This window comes from Hypanus sabinus, chromosome 1 (genome assembly GCF_030144855.1).
Source record: "Hypanus sabinus isolate sHypSab1 chromosome 1, sHypSab1.hap1, whole genome shotgun sequence".
In the NCBI taxonomy this organism is placed as follows: Eukaryota; Metazoa; Chordata; class Chondrichthyes; order Myliobatiformes; family Dasyatidae; genus Hypanus; species Hypanus sabinus.
The window spans coordinates 103698382-103716035 of NC_082706.1; the positions used below are offsets into that span (position 1 = coordinate 103698382).

General features: G+C 40.3%; 1 protein-coding gene across 3 annotated transcripts in view; it reads left to right on the top strand.

Moving 5' to 3' along the window:
- The window catches only part of cnot10 (CCR4-NOT transcription complex, subunit 10), a 38823-nt gene extending 26749 nt beyond the window's left edge, over positions 1-12074 (top strand). For all 3 annotated transcript variants that reach the window (XM_059973311.1, XM_059973297.1, XM_059973301.1), the window contains exons 16-19: positions 1171-1206; positions 4205-4332; positions 7419-7494; positions 10405-12074. In XM_059973311.1, coding sequence (XP_059829294.1) covers positions 1171-1206; positions 4205-4332; positions 7419-7494; positions 10405-10553 — 389 coding nt within the window. In that variant the 3' untranslated portion in view covers positions 10554-12074. The remainder of the gene's footprint in view (positions 1-1170; positions 1207-4204; positions 4333-7418; positions 7495-10404) is intronic.
- Positions 12075-17654: the final 5580 nt, after the last annotated feature.

The following is a 17654-nucleotide window of genomic DNA, read 5'->3' on the forward strand; positions in this document are numbered from 1 at the left end:
CCAGCTTCTCTAGTCTCTAGACAACTGGGGGCAATTTCAGTCATCTAGTCTGCATCCTTTCCAAAGCATTGCCGGTCTTCCTAAAGTGTAGGTTGAGACTTAAATTAATTGATTTCTTGGGAGTAGTTGAAGCAAGCTTTCATCGTTATTCAAACACTTCCTGAAAATACTTTCCATCTGTTATTTCTCTTTGATATGTAGTTTTTTTTAACAAAAGGTAGCATGTAAAAGATTTTTTAAGAAATTGAAAAAATGAGTATAATTTTCCCTATAATTGTCTGAATTTCCCTAAAATGCTGCCTGAAATGTATTTTGCAAGGTTATGGAGTTGATTATTGTTAGAGGTTTTTGGAATGGAGCAATTTGCCCTGAATCAATGGTTCATGTTTAGTAACTGCATATATCAGTAGCTGATCCCTACTCGTTTAGTGACAAGCTCCTCTCTGATTTTAGCAAAACCCAATCTACATGTCCTCTTTCCCCACTACTTATCTTGCTTCTGGTGCTCTTATCTTCACTCCACTCTCCCTCACCCCCCACCTACTCCCATTTCTCCTACAAGAGCCCTGATATATTTTGTGCTTCTAGGGCCTGAACCTCTGACCTCAGAAATTGCAAATCTGTTGTGATTACTCCTAATTTTGGACATGGTTCCAAATGTGACATACCCAGATGCCAGGGTTACAACTATGTCTTCCCAGTGACCCTAGTAGTCCTCTCCGTCTTCTGACACTGGTAACCCTAGGGCACTCGTGCTTCATCTGAGTAATTGATCTTTGCCCTCTAATGTTAAGTTTTTATGTGGCTGTTGGTTGCTGCATGACCTCTGTTTCCATTGACATTGAGGTTCATCTGGGGATGGTGCTCTCTCAATACTGGAGAGCATATTGTAGGATTTTGACTTGGCAGCAATGAAGTTGAGGGCAGTCACTTATCCGGGTTGTAATGGTTCTGTTTCTGAGGAATCTTCTGGGTGTACTGCCCTTGCCTTTCCTCATTCTGGAGGCTGTGTGTTTGGGAAGTGCTATGTAAGTTTATAATTCACCACATTTTGTGTCAAGGCTGGAATAATCTTCAGTTTGAAGAATGGCATTGCGGCAATTAAACTGACACAAATTCTGTTTGCTTGAAAGGAGACGTGAATTGAGACATTTCGGCATTTCTTTTCAGGTTCTGACCGAGGAGAAAATGAACAGATGGAAAGCTGTAAGTGTACATTTAAGAAAAATTCACATCTAGAAACATGAATGCCATTGTTAGAATCAGAAATAAAATTAGAAACTGCTGGAACCATTCACACTGTCAGACATTATTTGTAGAGTAAAACAGAGTTAATGTTTTGTGTTGGCGACCTCCCATCAGAATAGGAAGATGGTCAGAGATTTTGCAGTGTTTAGTGTAGAGCTAGGTTAAGAGTAGTGTCTCAGAGCTGATGTGAAGCAGTAAAGAAAGAATATTTGCAAAAGTCTCTGTTGGAAAATTGGAAAATAGAAAATTATTCTAAATAGTCCGATTCTTTAAAAAAAATGCTGAAGCATTTTATGGCTCAAAAACTTAGTGTTGTGGCTTTTAAGTAATAACTAGGAATATCTCGAGCTACCTGCATTGGTGTAATATATAAGGTGGGTGGTTGTGTCAAGCATAAAATGCCTGTAATTGATTTTGTATGTTGGATTTTTTGCATTATCAGGTAGGAACCATATAATTTAAGTGTTTATAAATATGTTAGTGTTTGGTTTACACATAATCACTTGCTGACTGATCTATCTGGCTGCCAGTTTTTTTTGTCCCTTGGTTTAAAATTTCATTGTTTTGATCAAATCCTTAATGGCTTCAACTTTTCCTATCTTTCGATCTCCTCTGCTTTCAAATCTCTGATCTCTGCACTTCTCTCCTGTGCATTCTGACTTTAATCTCTCTGCCACTGACCCACTTACCTCCAGTTATTCTGGCCCCAAACTATAGAAGACTTTCCCACAACACTTTTTCCTTCAAACACTGCTTAACACCAAGTACCTATCTTGCAGAAATGGCTCAGTCTCAGACTTGGTTTAAGAGATTAAAGAAGATACAGGAATGCAAATATTGAGTGCTTAAGGACTTGTCTCTAGTAGTCTCATCTAGTTGTTCATCAGCTTTAATTTAGTTTGATGCAGTGCAATGGAGAATATTTCAGCTGAGGACAGTGGATTCCAGTTAATTGGGCAGTTAGTTAATCAGGGCAGCCACTTATTTGGGACAACTCTTGAACAGAAATTTAAAGAGAAAATTGCCGGGATTCCCTTCGTTAATTTGGGACACTATGCCATTTAATTGGGCATGAGACTGTTGCCGAACAAGTTCTAATAGTCACACCCATCTGTGTGGCTGCTGGGAATTATACTGTGCTTAGAGTAATCAGTTTTTAGATAGCATCAGTTACATCTGTGTTTGTGTTCAAAAAGCAGTGAGGTTTGTCACTGATAGTCAGTGAGGAATAAGTAGTAAGACAATTGAGAGCTGCTTTGCTCACTATGGTTTCAAGCATTCAGGTTTGGAGATGTCAGAAATGAACGGGAGTGAAAATGAAACAATTTCACTACTTCAACAAATTAGGAACTACAAAGAGTTTGAAGGTATCGACAATAATCTTTAATGTTACAATGGAAATGAAGATCTGGAGATTGCAATAGGTGGTAGCATTGTATGAAGGCAGTCCATTAGCTGTACTATGTTTCTGCACTGGTTTTGTTCATTGCATACACTGGATGAATTTCGCCAGCAATTACTATTAGGAACTAGTACAGGGTCTTATAGTCTACAGTTGTATAGGTAATGTTCTAATTTGTTCTGTATTTCAGTTAAATACGCAATTTGTTTCTCACTTTGTCTGTTTTATACCTTTTTAACTATTTCCATCAAAGTTCGGTGAAATTGGAGAAGCTGGCCAAAACGTAGTGATTGTGATGTGTCTCAATTAACCAGAATCCACTGTATTTAATAAATTCATGACTGAGGAGGCACAGAGCCAAAATAATCCTACTCCTCGCATCAGACCTGCAGGCTGCAACTGTTCAAATACATGTTAGAGTACTATTTTAATGTGATGAGGGTTTCTCTACCACTCTTTTGGAGAGAGAGTTCTAGACCCCACCAATTGATATATATCACAATAGGCATAGCTGGTAAACAGAGCATTGCAGAATTCCAGTGGTGTCAGGCTACCGGTCGTACACACCTATCAATCATTCCTGTTTCCTGTTCTAAACCAAGTTCAGATCCAATTTGCCTCCTCACTTGAATCCCATAGAATTTACTTTATCGAACAGTTATGTAGTGGAGCTTTCCTCTAATCCATGTTGATGACGTCAGATTTTACTATGCTTATCTTTGTTGTTACCTTTTCAAAGAATCAACTTAGTCACACCTAACCTTCCTGTAACAAACTTTATAAGCAATGTCCACATCGGCAGTCCTTAGTTCCTGTGGCATTGCTTAAATTGGCCAAAGAGAATTGAAAAAAGATTTGAATTTGTCTTTTCAATTCCTTTTCTTGCTGTTTTTAAACAGATACATGAATTCCAACCTAGTAGTTTGTCCATTTAATGAATATGTAAACCGTTTAATCTTCATCTTTAAGTGTTTATCATATTCGATAATAACAACATCACTGACAATTGCTCTTTAAAGCATTTACAAAATATTCATCCAGCACCTTGTTCATATCCTCTACCTCCACAATTGTTTATTGATAAGTTCCTAATGGGCCTTAATCTTTCATTCCTTATCCCATTGCATATTATGTAAGTTAGGAAAAGCCTTCGGCTGTTTCATTTTTAAAAACTCTTTGATTTCATTCTTACCACTTAACTTTTGTTCTGACACTGTCTATATTCTTCCAGGCTTTCTGCTCCATTAAGCAATGTGTATATTTCTACAAATGAGCCAGACTGAGTGTCAGGACCTAGATACATACGTTAGTATGTTTGTTACTATGCATACTATAGTTGGCACAAATTATATCTTTCTGAACACTTAAATTTGTATTCTCCCTCCACTGTGTGATTACCAGAATACTTCCAATGAGGTTAAATCTTTGTTGCATTCTATTAGTTGAAACTATGCTTTCTAGCCAGATTCTGATTTTTCTGAAATGATTTACAGTCAGTCATCAACAAACAGATGAGAAGCTAACATGCTCTTCTAAACTTTGTGCATTCACCAGCTGGGAAACAGATACTGCAGTGTTACCCTAATTCCGTTACATCAGCTCGTGCAATGATGCTCTTTAACCTTGGCAGTGCATATTGTCTACGCAGTGAATATGACAAGGCACGCAAGTGCCTTCATCAGGTGAGAAAGCAGAGTGTCATTTTTTTTTTACTGCTCCATCCGAATCCTTAGGTGGAAGCTGTGGTGTGAGAGGTCTCTTTCTTTCACTTGCTGAAAAAAGTTCCTGTACAGTTATCACCAGACTGCAGGTGTGGAGGGAGGAAGGTGGTGGGGTGTGGAGATAATGTTTCAATCCTTACTTTAAACTTTGATTCTCAAGATTTTTTTTGCATTCCACAAGAAATAAATTAGTGTTCTTTAGCTGATTGCCTTCATGAAGGTTGTAAAGGATTTAACATTAGTCACCACTTGTACTAGGCACTCCTAAATTAAATTTGATATACAATCGGCCTTCCTTATCCGTGGATTCCGCATGCGCGGATTCAACCAACTGAGGATCGGGAAAACCCGGAAGTTCTTTCTCCAGCACTTGTTGCTTGAGCATGTACAGACTATTTTTTCTTGTCATTATTCCCTCAACAATACAGTATAACAACTATTTACAAAGCATTTATAGTATTAGGTATCATAAATAATCTAGAGATGACTTAAGAGTACAGGCAGTCCCCGGGTTATGAATGATTTCCAATCCTGAGTCCGTCTTTAAGTCGGATTTGAAGTCGGAACAGGTACATCCAGTATTATTTAGCGTCAGTTAGTCAAGCGTTTTTCTTAGTATATAGTACATATTTTACCTTTCTATGCATATAAAACACTTAAGAAACATGCGTATTTCAATAATTTAATCACTGCGTTGCTTAGTAATAATTGTAGCTTTCATCGGGGCAGGGCTTTTCACATTCTCCATTTAAAATTTTTCTGATCGTGGACTGATTGTAGCCTAATGCTTTTTCAATGACTGATGACGTTTCACCTCTTTCCAATCACTTTATTATTTCCACCTTATTTTCAATCGCGATCGTGATTATTTTCGTGAACAGAAACACTGCGGATTCAGAGCTGCGCCGCCAGGTCCTAATGTCCACCACACGGAGACATGGTAAATAAAGTCCAGGGTTCCGCTGGGTCCTAAAGATCACCGCACTGATACATGTTAAATAAGGGACTTATCAGTGAATCAGTAAGCATCAGTGAATTTTGGTATCTGCGGGGGGTCCTGGAACCAATCCCCCGCGGATAAGGAGGGCCGACTGTATTCGTTAATCTTGTTCTTCAGTATTCTTGTATTTGTTTCCTTACTGGCTATAATCCCATTTTATATCTGCATGTTTCATTTTTGTTAACTGCCCACCTACTAGGGAGTTGAGAATCTGCCTTTATTCCTGCACTTTAACCCAGTATTTTGATTCTGCTGTCTGATGACAGATACCCCATTTGAGCCTACTAATGTGTACAGTTTCTGTCAAGGGGTGGTTGTGTGGTCCTTTATGCTTTTACTGATCAGCTGAGTGAATTGCTTGGTCTCCTACCCTGCTTTTGGACAGAAACTCTGTGATTTGAAAATTAGTTTTCCTTTCTTCAATCTTTATCCACTTGAATTTATTTTCAATTTCCAGCCAATCATTCTAAATCCTATTGATTGACATTGGAGGAAAATGTTGTTTAACCTTCGTTTGAGGTAACTTCAAGACGTGTGGCATTTGAATGTCCCTCCACAACAGTCACAGATCACTACAACGCTCTCGTGACCAAACTACAGCACGTGTACCCAGGCTCTGTCAAATATTAGGACTATCTTGTTGGTCACTTAAGCTTGTTGCTGTAGCCCATTCTTTTGAATATAACCTTACCTACATTGAACTGATATATCTCACACAGCAATTTTCTATGTTTTCCCTGCTGTGGGGGAAAGAAAACAAATTAAATCCCATTTAAATTAAAATAACAGATAAAATCATGTCACTTCTTTACATCATTTGTCGGTTAACAAACAGGCTTATGGTATTGGATTCCTAGTCAGTATAGACACTATCCAGTAAAAAATCCTGGAATGAATTGTGTGTGTGAACCTCTGGTGATACAAATCCTTGTCCCTGTGGTTTCACAATAGCTGCCAATCTGAGAAACTTAACTTTAGCGTATTGCTTTGCTTTCTGGCTTTCAGCTATTTCTCCACTTGTTTATACCATGGGCTGGCAACTTCCCATCTAATTTGTACGATATTTTATCAGATGTGTATGGACCACATTATCTATTTAATTTGTAATTTGCACTGTTTTCACAGTATATTCCAGTAACTTTAGGATATTTAGATCCTATTTATTTTGGTTTTTTGATCAGCATCTTTCTCAGTGTTTTGATTTTATCTAATAGTTTCTTACAATTGATACACGATTAGCTTCTCGGTGTCCATTCCTTCTAATATTTAACTACCCTCAATCTTTTGCATACTTTTTGTCAATTGAATTTTTAAATGTAGTGTTCAGTCTCTGTTTCACTGGCCTTTTGGAATTCTGGGCTGCATACTATTTGCATGTGGATGTTTGAAGCTTGATCCCTGTTTAGACTTATTTGTTTAGAGATGCAGTATAGTAGCAGGCCCTTCTGCCACAATAAGCCCGCATTATCCAGTTACACCCATGTGACCAATTAACCCATTAACACGGATTGTACGTCTTCAGAACGTGGGAGAAAACCTGAGCACCTGGAGAAAACCCTTGCAGTCACAGAGAATGTACAGACAGTGGCAGAATTGGCACTGTTATAGCATTACATGTCCACCATGTCACTGCACTGCACCACCATGTCAGCCTTGTGTTGACCAGTGGAGGCCAATGAAAATAGTCTTGTCTGAATGAACAAATAACATATTCCCCTACTGCACTATTGTAATTTGTTCATTTTTGAATATACTGCTTTATTTATAAATACTTAAATGAAGTTGATAATTTTTTAATTCATTTTGCAGTTTTTTGTCTTTTCCATCTCATATTCACCTTCTTACTGATCTCAGATTTTCTACTTGTAAATGTTTCTTGTGCCTTTTTTTTTTAAAGGGGATTGCAAATGACTCAAAGTATTTACTGTTTGAGTTTTCAGGAAGTCCTTAATGAAGTGCTTCAGTTTTGATATATTCTGTTCTAAACAAGTCTGTCAACGGTTTAGTTGGGCACTAGCTCATTTGTGTTTTTCTTTATCAATTGAAGGCTGCATCAATGATTAGTCCCAAAGAGATTCCACCAGAAGGCATCTTACTGGCTGTTTATCTTGAGCTACAGAATGGTACGTTTGCATTTGATAATGATCTCTAAGGTTGCAGTGTGTAGAAATTAGAGTAACTTTTTTTCTCTGGATGATCTTTCAATAGCAAATGCTGGTTCTTTGCATATGTAGAGTAATAAATTCTCTGGGGAGAGAAGTGCCAGAGAAATAGTTTGATGCAACTATTTCTTGACTTGTCTGAGCACATGAATTTTCATTTTAAGTTCACTGGTACAGTATATAATTCCCAATGCAAGTTGAACTTAACACATTAATTCCCTGGCCTCTTGGCACAAAACTAATATGGCAAGGGGATGGGAACCAGGACGATAGAGTGGAGGATGAGCTGCTATGTTTACAAGTAGATGATAGGTGTGACATGAATGTAAGGAAGGACAAGCCAGTGATTGGGTACAGATGTAGAAAGAGCAAAGAGTTAAATTGTACCATAGAGGCAATATTCAAAAGGGCAAAGAATGCAGGACTAAAGGTGCTGTATCTAAATGCGAGTAGCATTCAGAATAAGGTGGATGAGCTCATGGCAGATTAGAAATTGGTGGATATGACATTGTAGGCATATTAGTCATGGCTGGAAAAACAACTAGATGGCAGATGAACTTAATGGGTACTCTGTATCAGTCTTCACTGTGGAAGATACCAACTGTGTGCCAGAGATCCAGGAGTGTCAGGGAGCAGGAGTGAGTACCATTGCTATTACAAAGGAAAAAGTGCTAGGCAAACTGAAAGGTCTTCAGGTGGATAAGTCACCTGGGCCAGATGGACTACATCCCAGAGTCCTGAGAGAGGTTGCTAAAGAGATAATGGATGCATTGGTCATGATCTTTCAAGAATCACTTTATTCTGGCATGGTCCCAGAAGACTAGAAGATTGCAAATGTCACTCCACTCTTGAAGAAGGGAGGAAGGCAAAAGAAATGAAATTATAGGCCAATTAACCCAAGCTCAGTGGTATGGAAAGTGTTGGAGTCCATTTATTAAGGATGCGGTTTCTGGGTACTTGGAGACTAATGATAAATAAGTCAAAGTCAGCATGGTTCCTGTAAAGGGAAATCGTGCCTGATAAATCTGTTAGAGTTCTTTGAGGAAGGAGCAAGCAGGGTGGACAAAGGAGAGGTAGTGGATGTCATTTACTTGGATTTCCAGAAGGCATTTGATAAGTTTCCACACATGAAGCTGCTTAACAAGATAAAATCCTATGGTGTTACAGAAAAGATACTGGCATGGATAGAGGAGTGGCTGACAGGTTGGAGGCAAGTACAGCAAGACTCTCAGAAGGTTAATTTACAGGTTCACTCTGTGGTAGAGAAGGCAAGTGCAATGTTGGCACTTATTTCAAGGGGAATAGTATACAAGAGTAAGGAGGTAATGCTGAGGCTTTATAAGACACTAGTCAGGCCGTACTTTGAGTATTGTCGACAGTTTTGGACCCTTTATCTCAGAAAGGATGTGTTGTTATTGGAGAGATTCCAGAGGAGGTTTACAGGGATGATTCTGGGAATGAATTGGTTAACATATGAGTAGCGTATGTTTGGGCCTGTACTCACTGGAATTTAGAAGAATGTTCAGGGATCTCATTGAAACCTACTGAATGTTAAAAGGACTAGATAGGGTGGATGTGGAGAGGATGTTTCCTATGATAGAGGTATCCAGAACTGGAGGGCACAGCCTCAAAATTGAGTGACGACCTTTTAGAACAAAGGTAAGGAGGATTTTTATTTTTTAGCCAGAGAGAAGTGAAACTGTGGAATGTTCTGCCACAGACTGCAGTGGCCAAGTCCATGGGTATGTTTAAGGCAGAAGATGATCATTTCCTGATTGGTCAGGGCATCAAAGGATATGGCAAGAAGGCAGATATGTGGGTTTGAGTGGGATCTGGGATCAACCATGATAGAATGGCTGAGCAGACTCGATGAACTCTCCTGCTCCTTTGATCTTATGATCTAATTGTCAATTGCTGTGTCATACTTCTGAATTACGAAGGTTCATTGAGCCCATATTTGTCAGTGTTCCTCTTTTCCATGGATGAATTTCCCATTATATGAGTACTTTTCTCGGGGTCTGTGGTCAGAGTAATGTCATATCCAGTATATAATAAGTTTTGAATGAAAAACAGATCAAATATACGATGAGAAAAACTGAAAATGATTAATATTGAGAAGTCAAGGCTACAGGCAGGAATTAGCCAAAAGGGATAGTTTCAAGGAATGTCATAAATGAGGAGAGAAGGGTTTTGGAAGGTGATTCCAGACTTGGTCTTGGCAGTTGTAAACATTCCCACCAGTCGTGCAACAATTAAAACTGGAGATGTTCAAGAGAGTAGAACTGTTGGGGCATAGGTCTCAGAAGAGGGCTGGATGTGATTGCAAAGATAAAGAGTGAGACTACAAAAGGATTTGAAAGGCAAGATAAGTTTTGCATTCCTTTGAGGATGCATGATTAAGGAAAATCTGATTAAAGTGCTTAAGGTTGAAGCAGAACAGAGAGAAATTATTACCTTAGGGGATTCTGCAACAAAGGAGCATTGCCTTGGCATTATCACGCTCTTCATGAATGTCCTTTGGAAACATTTCCCTATTTACCAGGCAGTGGAAATCTGCAACTCCATTTCAAACAGATTTATAGCTTCATGTCAGAAAAGGGTGTCAGGAAAATGGTGTGTTAAGATATCAGCTATGATCTCATTAAATGACAGAAGCAGCTCAAGGGGCTGAATGGCCTTCTAAGTTTTAACTCCTTGCTCTCATGTACAAATGTAGTAGTCCTTGCTTTGACCATTGCATTAATTGACTGTAAGTTTACATTTTCTGTTAATACTGCTTGCATCTGCCTGCAATGAATGTGCAGTTGTGTTTGGGAACAATTCCACCAGTTGGTACATTTTGCTTTCTTTTTCTTCGGTTGGTGGGTACAGGCAACACGCAGTTGGCACTACAGATCATCAAAAGGAATCAGTTACTGCCCTCGGTGAAAGCTCTGAATTCAGATGTGAGGAAGAAGCCGGTGTTTCAGTCCATCCAGACCGTGCAGCCACCGCCGTTCAGTACTGTCCAGCGGAAGTGATTCTGCAGTACTCAAATCCATTTGCTGCCTTCAAGACCGTTCCCGTGCTGGGGAAGAGGCTCGGGTTGGAGGGGTAAACCCTACGAAGCACTGCAGCTCTCAGCCATCCAATGATGGAAGATAGGAATTTTTTGAACATCCAGTGTTAGGGATACAAGAACCAGTCAGTATAGGGTGATCAACCTTGGACTCAAATGCTCACTGAAGGTAAACGTGCACAGTTTCAGTGTGTTTCTGGAGTTTGGAGGTTTATCAAGTTTTTAACATTTTGTTTTATGATAATGGTTTGTAACTGCAGCATTTATAGCTGAACAGATGTGTTTCCTGTTACATTAGCAGCAATTAAAGTAACCCAATGAAAACCTTATATGCTAAGAACACTTTCATATGGCATTTTAGTTGTCCGTCTCATATGGTGCATATGTTATAAAACTCTTCTTGATATCTCGCCCTTTCATTGAACTGTCATGGAATTGCTGATTGAGTTTGATTCTGGAAGTACAATTAGCAAAATTAAAATGATGGAACTATTCTTCCCACTAAGCAGAATTTATACAAATCCTCTTGGTTCACCTTCTAAAGTGTTGGTGATGTTATCTGCCTGAGCCTAGGAGACAATGAGAGGAGGGGAGGCAGAACATTTGAGACACTATAGAATATCTTTAGGAATGCAATTTCCTTAAGTATCACAGATGTTCTAATGTGAGTTTCACTAACTAGTTGAAGTCCTGTCTTAATCAAACCAGTGACATTTTGTAAATAGCATTTTACCTGGTCTTCACTTCTTGCTGCTTTTCAGCAGTAACTACTTTTTCTTTCTGGAAATACAGTATACCATGTAAAGAAGCCTAGAGAAAGAAACTTGTAAAAAAAATATATTGAAATTTATCTGATTAATAAATGAAGAAGGCATTATCATGAATTTTTGATCCAGAAATTTGTAAAAGGAACCAAAATGAAATGTGCTCTTTCTTTACCAATTTCCAGCCTGGCTTTCAAAGGATTCTGAGAGAGCAGGGAGAAAGGGAATCGAGGTGTAGAAAATGTAGAGCCACCGGAAAGAGCTGGGGTAAGGAGCTGACTAGATTACACCTGCAGGCAGCTGGCACATATTCGATGGCCTGAGTGTTTGGAAGCATCACGGGGGAGGACATCATTTGATTTTCTCAGAGAGCTCCTTGGCCACGGTTATTTTCCAACCTGTAATTCTCAGTGCTGAAACTAAATTCAGCCCTTTGTGTTCAGTTACACAGCGTTGCCTCAGAACCTACCAAGAGCGTCATCCCAACCCATGTATCAGGTCTAATTGATATCAGAGAACAAGCTGCAATCTGAAGATATTATAGCTCATGAATCCTGCCTACAGTCAGAGGCCCACTGGTGACATTAGATCAAGAGGGTAAGGTTCCAATTTATCACAAACTGCCTGGTCAAACAAGGGTACTCAAACATTGCAAATGAAATGATATTTTGGAAACATTGTTGACTCTGATTGTGAATAAAGAACAAATGTAAATTCTGCGTTCTGCTCATTCACTGTGATTGTTTTGGTTGTGAACTTACTGCTTTTTGGCCATGCCATTTAGTCATGACATTGGATGTTAATAGCAGTATTTCTTTGATTGCTTCATTTTCAATGTATTAAGATGAAATGTTTGTAGGAACATTAGGATTGGAAGACACCATTCAGCACTTGATCTAGTTCAATTTGATTATAGTGATTGGTATTCCAGCTTCCACTTAATAACCTTGCTCATCAAAACTCTACTACCCATTCATTTTTTGCCCTTATGAATACATAATACCTTAGCTTGCATGATTTAAAACTGAACCTCTCATATTGGGAGTGATGTCCAAGGCCAGTATTTTCTGCCTGCGCTGCATTGCCCAGATCATCCATTCCAGCCAACCATATTGTTTCCTTATGCTGGGGTTTGTAAACCTGAGCAGCACGTTGTACACCTCAGGATTGTGCAGACTGATGGTCGGAGCAACAATCCTTATTCCAGAGTCTATCTTGTTTCTATTTTATTTAGAGATACAACACGGAATAGGCCCTTCCGACCCTTCAAACCGAGCCACCCAACAACCCACCGATTTAATCCTAGCCAATAGTGGGACAATCTACAATGACCAATTAACCTACTAACTGATACATCTTTGGACTGTGGGAGGAAACTGGAGCATCCGGAGGAAACCCACACGCATGGGAAGGATCTTACACACTTGCTTACAGAGGACTGGTAGAATTGAACCCTGAACTCTGACACTCTGAGCTGTCATAGCGTTGTGTTAGCTGCTAAACAACCATGGTGCCACAGTACTCCAACGACACACCCCTAACAACCTCATACGTGCAGTTTCCTACAACAGCAGTGTCTAAACACTCAATCACAATCATCCTCCCAACTGCCTCTATCTTCACACCGCCCTGGATCCATCTGCTTCTCATTTCTTTTGACTGCCTTCATCTATCATCTACCTGTCCCCATGTCTCCACTCCATCCCCTTCCCCACTCCTGACTCAATATGTTTCATCCTTCACCAATCACCTCCGGATCTGCTCCCCTCTTTAAACTGGCCATTACCCTCTGTCCTGATGTATGGTTTTGACCCAAAATATCAACAACTCCTCCCTCCTCCCCACAGACGGTGTTCAACCCACAGTTCCTCTAACAAATTGAGGCCATTAATTACCGACTTTTCCTATCCTTAAGCTATCAATTCTAACTCTGTATGAACAATTCTTGCACAGTGCTCTAATTCTCTCTAATCTTTAAATATCCATTCTAGTATAAGACCCTAATGAAGGGAATTGTTTTTACAAAAGCTCTGAACACCACAATTTGAATGGGATGGATTTCAAACCTCTCCCAGCAAGAATGGAGCAGTTAATCAGGCGCTTTTCGTTGAGTGCAAATAAAGCAAAGATATGTGTGTAAGCCCAAGTAGCAGACAGATGTATTATTGAAAATGACAAAAGAGATGTGACAGCTTGGCTCTCTGCCCTCAGCATCAGTAGGAAGTTGAAAGGGTGCCCAACCAGTGATAATGACATACTGACCAGTTGTCGTGGAGAAGAAAGCCCCATTCCCCACATTCGACTGCTCTCATTTACTATTCCTGCTGAGCAAAAAGAGAGAAAAGAATAAAATATCTTTCTTTCATAATAGAAAATGTTGAAGGAAGATGACTTAAGCCTGCCTTTCTAATTCTTTGGATATTTTAAGCTATTGGTCTTTTTAAAGTGAAAGTAGGTTGGCAAGAGTGAGAGAATACTTGAAGCTGTATCCTTGCAATGTTAGGCCTGCTCAGTAATTAGAACCACGATGTTTTCCATGTGATGAAAACTTTTAACATGGAACACTTCTGACATTCCCGAAGGCAGAGAATACAGCCACCCTGACCTTAAAGTTCACTCTGGGTGCCAGCCTGAGGGCCCACCCATTCCCCAATGCCAAAGTATGCTGCCTCTGGGGGTAAAGAAAGATGACCCTACAACTGGGGCTAAGTGTGCATTATGCTTTCTGCACTGACACTGTGGATGAGATGTACAGGAGTTTAAACAGAGGGAGGAGCTACAAGTATTAAATGAATAATATAATTTTCCATAGTATCTTCCATATCTTGCAAAGAGTATTGCAACCAATAGGGTATTTGAGAGCCACAAACAATTTGTTAGAGGAACTGTGGGTTAAACACCATCTGTGGTGGGAAGGTGGGAGGAGTTGTTGATATTTTGGGTCCGGGACAGAGGGGCATAGGCCAGTATATCAAGGAGGGGGCAGATCCTGAGGTGATTGGTGGACCAAGGAGGGGTGACGGATGATAAGCATATTGGAGTGGAGATGTGGGGACAGGTTGGTGATAGATGAAGGCAGTCAAAAAGAAACGAGAAGCAGATGGATCCAGGGCAGTGTTAAGATAGAGGCAGTTGGGAGGATGATTGTGATTGAGTGTTTAAGACACTGCTGTTGTAAGAAAAGCAGCTAAATTCCACAAGCAACAATGTAATAAAGAGTGGATCGTCTGCTTTAGAAATATTGATTATAGGATAAATGGGCCCTATAGCACTATGAAAAATTTCTCTGCTTTTTGAAGTATGATTGCGAACAGCAGGGTACAGACGATGCATAACTAAGTACTGCATTGCACTGGACTTCTGTACACAGGTCATTGGGAGTGCACAAATCTAGGCTGACAGTTCATTCTACTCACTGAGTCACAGCTGCTACAGCTTAAAGACTGTTAACATCCATAAAGCCCGTGATTTTTGTTTTTTTGTGAACACGGCAATTTCGCATCAATTTCTGCTTGCACATATCTGGTTCTTCTGCAAGATTTTGCAGGAAGTTCCATGATCTTTGTTTTTGCACTTGATGGCTTTGCGTGCAGATTCATTTGAGGTCCTTGGGAGGTGTATTTGCTGAAAGTGGCTTTCACGATTGATTCATGACAGCCACTGGTATTGACCCGTGTATTTGGTTTCAGATTGCCTTGTGTGTGGAGCATAGAACAATATAGCACACGAGCAGACCCCTCAGCCTACAACCAATCCCTTCTGCTTACACAATGCCCATATCCTTCCATTTTGTCACATTCCAGTGCCTATCTAAGCATCTCTTAACTGTCCCTAATGTATCTGCCTCTATCACCACCCCAGGCCGTGCATTCTACCATCTACCATTGTGTATATATTTTTTTAAATTGCCCCTTGCATCTCTTTTGAAATTACCCCCTCTCACCTTAAAGGTATACCCTCTGGTATTAGATATTTCAACCCTGGGAAAAAGATGCTGTCTGTCTCCTCTATCTATGCCTCTCATTATCTTATCAGATCTCCCCTCGGCCTCTGCTGCTCCTCTCAATTTAGCACTTGCCTCTATTACAGGCAGCAGGCTGGTAAGTCTTCTGCACCTTCTTCAAAGCCAAAACATCCTGTAATGGGACGACCAGAACTGGATGCAATACTCCAGATATGGTCTAACCATGACTTTCAAATTCAGCGCCTTGACTAATAAAGACAAGCATGCCGTATGCTTTTTTGAACCATCCAATCAACTTGTGTTGCCACTTACTGTGAACTTGGACTCCAAGATTCCTCTGCTCATCAGCACTGTTGAGGGTCTTGCCCATGACTCTTTACATTTGGCTAACCAAGGTACAACACTTCACATTTGACTGGGTTAAACTCCATCTGCCTTCTCTCTGCTCAAATCTGCATCTGATCTCTGACCCACTGTATTCTTTGTCAGTTGTCTACCCTCTCCACAACACCACCAATCTTCATGTCATCTGCAAGCTTACTAACCCATCCTTCTGTATTTTCATTCAGGTCATTTACATCGCTAACAGCAGAGGTTCCAGTACAGATCCCTGCAGCATGCCGCTAATCACAGTCCTCCAGCTAGAAAAAGTCCCTTCAGCCACTACCAGTCTTCTATGGACAAACCAGATCTGAATCCAAACCCAATTCACAATTCACCATGATCTTAATCTTCTGGATGATCCCTTCCATAAGGGAACTTGTCAAATCCATATAGACAATTTCCACATCTACCTTCATCAATCACTTTCATCACCTTGTCAAAAAACTCAATCAAGTTAGTAAGACACCACTTGCCTGACACAAAGCCATGGTACCTCTCCCTAAGTAGGTTGTGGTTTTCTAAATGTTCATAAATCCTATCCCTAAGATCCACTCCAGTAACTTCTCTGCCACTGACTTGAGACTCACGGGTCTAAAGTTTCCAGGATTATCTCTGGTTCCCTCCTTGAACAATGGAGCAACATCAGCTACTTGCCAGCCTTCCACCAATGTGCCTGGGGCTATAAAGGACATAAAGATATTGGTCAAGGCTCCAGCGATCTGCACTTGCTTCTCACAATTATCTGGTGCATATCCCATCAGGCCCTTGGAGAGCTTATCTACCTTAATGCTCTTTAAGAGACCCACACTACCTCCTCCTTTACTTGGAAATGCTATAACAGATTAATACTCTCGGCATTGATCTCCCTATCCTTCATGACTTGCTCCTATGTAAAGATCTTTCCTTTTTTTGACTAAATTCATCACTTCCCTTGACATACAAGGTTATCTTACTTCGCCATCCATAACCTTCCTTCGGATTAGAAAGTACCTGTCCTGTAAAACTGTGCAGGTGGCAATTAAACATATTGGATGTGGACTTGCCCAAAAACAGCTTTTCCCAATTGACTTGCCCTAGTTCTTGGCTAACCCTCTTGTAATTTGCTCTACTTCTGTTTAATACTCTCCCAGAGTTGAGGTCACTGCTCACCCTCTGAAAGGTTGGTCACCTCCCAGGCTCATTATCCAATTCCATATCCAGAACAGCACCTCCTCCTGTTGGACTATCTACACATTTATTTAAGAAATTCTCCTGGATACACCTAACAAATGCTGTCCCATCTGAACCTCTTGCAAGAAGGAGGTCGCAGTTTACATCAGGGAAGTTAAGAAGTCCCCATGACAACAACCCTATTGTTTTTACACTTTTCCTTAATCTGCCTGAACCTCTGTTCCTCAATGTCCTGGTGCCTACTGGGGGGGGGGGGGGGGGGGTCTGTGGTATAATTCCATTACACTGATTGCACCTTCTGTATTTTTTGAGTTCTACCCATAGAAAAAGCTCCATCATGCTGAGCACTGGTGCACCCCTCCCAGGGCTGAGTGCTCAGTCCGCTGCTAACCTACGACTGCACTGATGGATCCAGCTCAAACCGCATCATCAAGTCCGCTGAGGATACAACAGTGGTTGGCCCTGTCATGAAATGATGAGTTGTCATACAGAGAGGAGGTAGAGAGGGTTGTCAAATGGTGTGAGAGCAACAACCTGAGTTTCAAATTGGACCAGACAAAAGAGATGATTGAGGACTTCAGGAAGGCACAAGTCAACCATCTCATTTCATATCATTGGCTTTGCATGGAGAAAGTGAAGAACACAAAGTTCTTTGTGGAGTACACAACAGACAATCTAACCTGGACCCCAGTGTCTCCTCATTACTCAAGAATGCACAGCAGTGTCTACTTTTTCTGGGAAGATTGAGGGTGGGGAGCTTTGTATGTCTCATTCTAACAAC